This window comes from Folsomia candida, unplaced genomic scaffold (genome assembly GCF_002217175.1).
Source record: "Folsomia candida strain VU population unplaced genomic scaffold, ASM221717v1 Fcan01_Sc001, whole genome shotgun sequence".
Lineage (NCBI taxonomy): Eukaryota > Metazoa > Arthropoda > Collembola > Entomobryomorpha > Isotomidae > Folsomia > Folsomia candida.
In genome coordinates this window covers 15,087,283-15,095,275 of record NW_019091193.1, presented here as the reverse complement: position 1 = coordinate 15,095,275, position 7,993 = coordinate 15,087,283, and the positions used below count along the sequence as shown (strand labels likewise).

The window sequence follows — 7,993 nt, the reverse complement described above, 5'->3', positions numbered from 1 at the left end:
GAACACATTGACTTTGTGTTCTGCTCTTTCCTGCCATGACCAACTTTTATACATGTTGCAGGACACTGTAAATTACTAGCTCTACTGACTAATGGGCAAGAAGAATGTGTGGTTTTCGTGGTTTTCGCCCTCCATTCAAAACATTGCCTTGAGTTTCGCTCTGAAGCTTTTCAGATTTCCAAGCATGAACAAAAGGTGGTAAAGTATGTAGGATTTTGGAACTAGCTAACTGTCTGACGAGCCAAATCGCATTTCGTTCAAAAAAAGACTCGAGTCCACTACTAACGGAAATCTGTAATTTTTTCATTTGATGAAAGTTCAACATTCAATTTAAGACTGCCAAGACAAGTTAGAGTGTGTCCACTGTTGTCATTTGAACAAAAACTTTAGTGCATTAGAGAAAAAGAAAACCATTCACTCAAGGCTTTTAGAAGGAAATCTTAAAATGCGTCACATAACAACACACTCCCATTGATTGAGTGAGTGGGTTGACTTGACAGAGTGACAGGAACATCGGCAGCAGCAGGAGAGTGAAAATGGAAACTGAAATCCATAAGTCATCCTTGAAAACATTGACTCGGATCGGATTGCATAATATCGATGATGTGCCATTTTCATCAGAGATTTGGCTGTAGAATTGTGTCAATGACTCATAATAATTTAAACAATGTATGATATTTGTTTGCTAATACATTGCTTTACTAAATAATTTTCCTGTACAATCTGGATATAATTAAATCCAACAGTTAAGCCCAGCTTGCGTTTCACCACGATGACCCTGCTTTAGGTTGACGATAGGATTTAGCACCTTATTACCAATAAAATTATTGTCGACACCTGAAAACAAGAGGGCGGAATGCGAATAATTGGTAAACTTAGTTTGAAAATGCAACTGAACACTGAACTAATTTAGGAAAGTTTTTCGTACAAATTACATCCGTTCTTCATCATAACAGACCCAATTAAGTGGCGGCTGTAAAGTGAACTCTGTAAACCCCAGGCGTACAATATATTTCCAAGCATTCAATGACCTCATAATATAGATAGCTCGTCAGCGACGGTTTAATTCCATCATGTCCTCCAGCGAAAAATGGGGAGGGAAAATTATACCGAGTGAAGATGGACGGAGCAGTCTATTGTCAAAACCTGAACAAGTATTATACTTGCGTACATAATCCTTCTGGAATGCTGTTTTTAAGCGAGCACTTTTCGACGAGTCTATCGGATCTTTTGTCTAACATGTAAAATATGGGAAGGACTTTCTATGCAATTTTCCCCCAAAACTTTATTCGCTGCTCTCTGGCAAGTATTTCTAACTCAGAAATACTAAAGACTTTATGCTGTCAGTCAGTTTGGCCACTTAATGTATTAGTACGAAAACTCAGAAACTATATTATATCTGGGAACAATGCAGTCCAGCTCCCTCCAATCAAATTTGAATGAATCAGTTCTAAATTCTTAATCATTATGCAAATCCAATCTAATTAATCAACCACTATCTGATTATCAGAGTCTGATATAATTTTACCACACGAAGTGCCTAAACAAATACGAAGGTGATGCATATGGACACAAAACAATTTCACAGACACTAAGCAAGAGTGCACCAACCATATCATATCTATCCGATGGAAGGCAATGTGATACATATGGGACAGAAAACTATGAGAATAACGGAATACAGTCCAAGAATATGAAGGAAACGTATAGATAGATGTTGATAAATGTAGAGTAGGTTTGCATGTTTATTGTAAATCCCCTTTGTGCACACCGATTTCTTAGATTTTTGCCAAATAATACGATTTCCAATCCCTACTTTGCCAAAAGGAATGTTTGATCCATGAAATATTAAAGTAAATGATTGAAAAATCTTTGAAGATCAAATTTATTCTTTCGCAACAATGCATTTGCTTTCGGCATTTTAAAAACCGTCGGTACGTATTTGTATGTACATGGCAAGCACAATGGCCGTCCATCACTTACTTTAGGTCGACGACCAAAGGAGACGGAGCATTATCGTCATTCTTCCGGTGGTATCTCCTCATAATATCTTTTTAATGTTTCATGCGCATTTTTAACATTTTTCCGACGTAGACATCATATTTCATTGTCAATATCGGTCTCCTTTCGTAACATGGGTGCTCATCTTTGGATGATCTGAACTTTCCACCCCTATATTTAAGCTTTCTCATCATCGTGCAATTCATCTCATTCACCGTATCTCACGACCGTAACCAGATATGTACGTAAAGTATATACGTATGTGCATATGTGTGTATACATATCTGAAGTTCGAGGAAAGGCTACAGCATCATCCAAGCACATTCTCCACATACTTACATCGATGATTAGTATGTGATATCCCATTCATTCTGAGAAACAAATTGTAGGAATCGCTTTCACCAATGTTGTGCGCATATGTGGAGAAAGTGCGGAATTCGTCCATCGCTATATACATTGTCAATGATACAAGGGTCGAATGAAAAATTGTTTCAAATATTCCGACGAGAGCATTCCGTATTCACACAGATTCAGGCACTAGTCGTTGCTAGTGTTATATATGTATATCGATAAATATATTGAATTTCTACTCTGCAGAAGAAGTGCTTTCAATTAGTCGCACTGGCTTTTTATTATATTGTGTGGTAACGTTAACATGACCTAATTATGCATTTCGTCGTACATGAATTTGGCACAAGCCCAAAAAGTGAAACTACTACTATCCTGTCCACTCTAAGGGCTTGTTGGCACTAAAAGTATTGCCTTTATGTGTATCACTTATATGTTTCCTGCCAAACTGATGCATTGGTAATCAATTTGTGCTCCCTGAAAACGCCGACAAGAGAAAGAAGAAAGTTTTCAATGCTGCATATCGTCGTTGAAGCTGCCAAAAGAGCTGAATCCATTTTGTGTCAATTGATATGTGGAGGAGGGCATTAAGAGAGGAGAAAGGATGAGACGACGACGGAGGGAACCTTTCACCACATGCTATATTTGGAGTGCAGTGCAACATAAACAATACAAAATGTTTATCTCAACTAAAAATTATATTTAAACATTTCTAATTAAGAAAACAACCAATTCCAAGTTGACCGGTCTGGAGATAGTTACGTTCACGTGCGAGACGGCTGAAACTGGATCTTACTCATTCTCAACCTTCATGTTGCTCCACTTTGACTAAGGAAAGATTATTTACATAATCTCCAATTACACTTACAGCAGTCTGGGTAAGGAAGATTGTACTTTAATAAAATTGTTGTTATGTTCAGTAATATTATGCAATACTGGGTTGCATAATTATTTGAGAACTCGTGACTTTATTTCTATCCTCAGATCCGGCACTGGTTAACTAGATAATATTCAATCCGTAAGCAGAATTTGATTGAAGTAGATCTGTTCATCCAGAGTGAAAGTTCAAACATCAATTCAGAATCACAAAAAAGAGTAATATTAAATTCAGTAAAATAGTTAGTCTGTTTCTGTATTATGTGTAAATAACCATTTTGTTTCAGAAATGATGTCAACCGGGAATATTTTATCAACATTTCCAGGAGAAGGGATCGACAAAATTCCCCAGGCTTTGATAGAATATTCCAACTATCGATCCGCTTTATCCACTCGATATGCATCGAAAGAAATGCAATATAATTTCAGCGACCTGAAAAAATTCTCGACATGGAGAAAGCTGTGGTATATTTTGGCACAGTCTGAAAAGGTAATTATTTATGACATGCCTTGTTTGTTAGGCTAGAAATACTATAATCATATACTTTTCAAAGTTCATTCATTGTTTATGCAATTTAGGAGCTTAATATTAACGATGTGACCATAACTGACGAGCAGTTAGAAGAAATGAAGGCCAACATTTTCAACATTGACTTTGAACGAGCGGCGGAAGAAGAAAAAAAGACTCGCCACGATGTGATGGCACACGTGCACACTTTTGGTTTTTTATGTCAAAAGGCTGCTCCCGTAAGTTTAATTTAAAGGAACAATTCGCAAGAAAGTTATCACTTCCATACTAAAAAAACTATCAATTTTTCAATACAGATTATCCATGTTGGAGCAACTTCTTGTTTTGTGGGGGATAATACTGTAATATATGCGCCAATAATTTTAGTCGATTATTCTGATTTCTGTTTTTATGTATGGATTTGTGTTATGATATTTTAGGATCTGATAATCATCCGTGATGGCTTAGATCTTTTACTGCCTAAGCTGGCCAGGTGTATCCATCGCTTGTCCAAATTTGCACGAGAGCAAAAAGATGTCCCAACACTTGGATTTACACATATGCAGTATGTTTCTACAATAGCAATGATCTAATATTTATGGTTACATGTAACATCTCCTGAAATTATTCATTTTTAGACCGGCACAACTTACAACTGTGGGCAAACGAGCTTGTCTTTGGCTCCAAGATTTACTTTTTGATGAAAGGAATATCTCCAGAAGTAGAGCCGATCTTAGATTTCGAGGGGTAAAGGGAACAACGGGGACACAAGCTTCGTTTTTGCAACTCTTTGAGGGTACAAATATGCTTTGAATAATTGTTATATATCTGAGCTTAATACGTATCTCGTTCTTCAGCGCCAAGAACTTAATCATAAATCATCAATTAACTTGAGTTCTTCTTGTTGTAGAAAATCACGAGAAAGTGAAAGAGTTGGATAAATTGGTAACAATGAAATGCGGATTCCCAAAGGCATATGCTGTCACTGGCCAAACATATAGTAGACACGTGGACGTTGATGTTGTCAGTTCGCTTGCGGGACTCGGCGCATCCGCACACAAGGTGATACTTCGTAAATTCGTATGTTAGTTTCTTGTCAATTCCAAGTATAAATGTGTCTTGGTATGTATTGCAGATTTGCACCGATATCAGATTGCTGGCCAATATGAAAGAGCTTGAAGAACCATTTGAAAAGTCCCAAATCGGTTCTTCTGCAATGGTATATTTTACTTATGCATAGTGCAAAATATCTGATATAAATTGTAAGGACTATAAGATTTTATTAATTGCCAATCCTTTATTGGGCAGGCTTACAAAAGAAATCCAATGAGATGCGAGCGAGTAAGGAAACTTTATCATATATATTGATATACATATATATATATATTTATACTACATATGCATATATTTATTTTAGGTATATTCTAAAAATGTATATATATATGTTCAAATTTCAGGTGTGTTCTTTAGCCCGTCATCTTATGACTCTAGTTGGCAATACAATGTCCACGGCAGCAGTGCAATGGATGGAAAGGACATTAGATGATTCTGCCAACAGACGGTTAACACTATCGGAAGCATTTTTGACGGCGGATTCAATTTTGGAAACACTGCAAAACGTATTTGAAGGGCTGGTTCCCTATCCTCAGATAATTGACAGACATATCAAGCAAGAGCTTCCATTTATGGCTACAGAAAATATTATCATGGAGATGGTGAAGAAAGGAGGAGATCGTCAAGTATTAATTTTCCTAAGCTTGTTTGCTCTGTTAAAATACTATATGATAAAATAACGATTAATTTTAACGACTGTTTTTTTCGTAGGTTTGCCATGAGGAAATTAGAGTGTTATCACATCAAGCTGCATCTGTCGTAAAGAATGAAGGCAAGGACAATGATTTAGTTGAGCGGATTAAACAGACGCCGTATTTCAAACCAATATGGGACGACCTTCCGAGACTGCTGAATCCCAATACTTTTATTGGACGTGCACCACAACAGGTTAGCAATATTATCCTTCTCTGTTACCCGCATAATACTTGCGAGTTGAAACTTTCTTGAAGGTAGTAATAATAATTTTTCCACTTATCCGCAGGTGGACGAGTTTCTCCAAGATGAAGTGGAACCTATCATTTTGAAGTACAAAGGAATGTTAGATGGAGTTGTAACATTAAAAGTGTAAAATAAATTTTTATGATATGCTTCAGTAATCATTAAAAGTTAATCGTTTCGAGCTTACATTGTTGTTAAATTAAGTATTCCTGTTACGGTGTCTCTCATTTATTTATTTTTTAACCATGTTTCCAATCAATCCCTGGGTTTTTATTTTTATTAATGGCATTTGATTTTTCGGCTTCAGTACAGCTTCAGCGGCCGCAGTTGCTGCTTTCTTTGCATTTTCCATATCGGAAATACTCGTGGTCTTTGATTTAGTAGTTTTCAGAGAGAAAGCAGCGTCTGATAATTTCGGAGTTTGCGGCTCTGGATTGTTGACCTCATCCGGAACTGGTCGTTGCGTTTGTATTTTTAGTTTTACCTTATCAGTTGGTTTCACATCCCCTGTACAACCTTCATTTATGACTGAAGAGGTGTTTAATTTCCCAACCTCCTCAACTGGACTTATCTGTTCTGATTCACTTAAAAGGTTCTCAAGGAATGCTACAAACACGATAACGGTAAATTATAATTCTTAAAAAAATAGTTTAATTGGTCGCAATAACGATCACATTGATCACTTACGAACATATTCAATGACGCCGTTTTGTGGATTACCGCAATCTCGAATAATTTCGTCAACTTCATCGTCACTCAACTTTTCGCCTTCACAAAAAAAATTAATTTAAAAGAAAAACTGTATTGATTAATATTGATAACCAACAAGTTATCTTACCATATGATTGTAAGAGATGTGTCAAATGAGACGTCGATATTGTCCCACTCTCATGTTTATCATTGATCTTTAAACACTCCAAAAAGTCCTCCATTGTTCCAGATTCAACGCTTTCTTTTACTTTTGCATAAAGTGCAATAAATTCCTCTGAATTAAAGGACGCTTGTCCTGCATTCGAAAATGATGTTTATTGAGAGATTTATAAAGTCATAAATACTTATCCTTCAAAGAAATATAAAAAATGGCTCCTCGTGCTTCTTACCTTTTCGCTGTGTTCCGCCAAACTTGGAGATAGTTGAAAGTGTTGGCGCTAATTTCAACGCTCTTAGGGCAGGACCAAGATAAAATGCATCCATGCCATTGGAGTCAAAGTCGTAAATTGAAAACACAAATCTGGCAGCTTTGAAATATGAAATGGGAGACACATTGTTGGATATATAAATGATGCAGATTTTAACTTTTAAACAAAGCTTGCTATTTTATGTTCGTATTCCTTACCCTCTGTTTCCTTTGAGCTCAACGCCATGTTCCTTAAAAAGTAAGATAGATAAGTAGATTTCAAGTGCGAACTTGGATGAGACTGAAGCAAAAGATTTAAAGCCAAATGTAATTTTTCTGTAAAAAAAATATTCGTAAATAGAAAGAGCTTCCAACTGCATCAAGTATAGCTTATTAACGTAATCGGCTTGTTATAAAAAGCTTTTACCATTTTTCCTCGGACTATGTACCGATTTTGTATTGATCCATTGATCCCAGCGTCGGATTTTGTTTCAAGGTGAGTAGCTACATAGACATATCCATTTACATACATTATGGAAGTAACACGTTTTATTTTTAGTCGACACAAGCCGTTTCGAATAAAACCCTTCAATCATCAGCCAGAGTTTTTCAATTCAGTTTACTACTTTTCGACATGTCGAGTGGGTGTGTGGAAGTCATAAACATTTTTTTCGATTGCTGCTCACTGATTACAGTGCTCCACTTAAATAATGATACGAGGACGGAATACAAAAATGCTTAAATAAAGGACGATATGAATAGTCAAATAACCTTACTTATTTTGAGAACCCAAAATCCTAGGTATGAAAGATTTTGTATCTCGCTAAATATGCACGTAAACATATTGCCTCGCATGATTTCATAAATACTTGTCAATTAGGACAACCATTTTTTTCATGAACTAGATGCTGCAGTTGTTGAAGTAAGACCAATCGTCGATTTGCAGAACATTTGAAACATCTTGGATTTAAAATCGTCAGAATCTTTGCCAGTAGATGACGTTAAATTCTTTATCTTGTCAACGCCGCCCACACGCCTTTCTCTCCAATATTAGGAAAGCATGTCTGTAAGAGCAGAATTTTATTATGCAA

At 36.3% G+C, this 7,993-nt stretch overlaps 2 protein-coding genes across 2 annotated transcripts; one reads left to right on the top strand and one right to left on the bottom strand.

Moving 5' to 3' along the window:
- The first annotated feature begins 2,984 nt into the window (after positions 1–2,984).
- Positions 2,985–5,988, top strand: LOC110851241 (adenylosuccinate lyase). The gene is made up of 13 exons (XM_022098944.2): positions 2,985–3,227; positions 3,334–3,444; positions 3,513–3,715; positions 3,805–3,972; positions 4,051–4,095; positions 4,174–4,298; positions 4,372–4,529; positions 4,644–4,795; positions 4,869–4,952; positions 5,042–5,074; positions 5,191–5,472; positions 5,558–5,734; positions 5,829–5,988. Exons 3-13 carry the CDS (start codon positions 3,515–3,517, stop codon positions 5,913–5,915), a joined length of 1,512 nt encoding a protein of 503 aa, XP_021954636.1. The 5' UTR covers positions 2,985–3,227; positions 3,334–3,444; positions 3,513–3,514; the 3' UTR covers positions 5,916–5,988.
- Positions 5,989–7,877, bottom strand: LOC118437019 (myosin light chain alkali-like). The gene is made up of 6 exons (XM_035855769.1): positions 7,330–7,877; positions 7,122–7,238; positions 6,886–7,023; positions 6,624–6,791; positions 6,473–6,553; positions 5,989–6,391 (listed from the first exon to the last, which is right to left on the bottom strand). The coding sequence occupies exons 2-6, from the start codon at positions 7,147–7,149 to the stop codon at positions 6,018–6,020; spliced, it is 789 nt and encodes a 262-aa protein (XP_035711662.1). The 5' UTR covers positions 7,150–7,238; positions 7,330–7,877; the 3' UTR covers positions 5,989–6,017.
- Positions 7,878–7,993: the final 116 nt, after the last annotated feature.

Coding starts and splice junctions, on each gene's coding strand:
- LOC110851241 (XM_022098944.2), top strand. CDS start 3,515: ATGATGTCAACCGGGAATATTTTATCAACATTTCCAGGAGAAGGGATC. Junction 4,953..5,041: donor AAATCGGTTCTTCTGCAATG/GTATATTTTACT, acceptor TTTATTGGGCAG/GCTTACAAAAGAAATCCAAT. Junction 5,473..5,557: donor AGAAAGGAGGAGATCGTCAA/GTATTAATTTTC, acceptor TTTTTTTCGTAG/GTTTGCCATGAGGAAATTAG.
- LOC118437019 (XM_035855769.1), bottom strand. CDS start 7,149: ATGGCGTTGAGCTCAAAGGAAACAGAGG. Junction 7,024..7,121: donor GAGCTCAAAGGAAACAGAGG/GTAAGGAATACG, acceptor CATATTTCAAAG/CTGCCAGATTTGTGTTTTCA. Junction 6,792..6,885: donor TGGCGGAACACAGCGAAAAG/GTAAGAAGCACG, acceptor TTTCGAATGCAG/GACAAGCGTCCTTTAATTCA.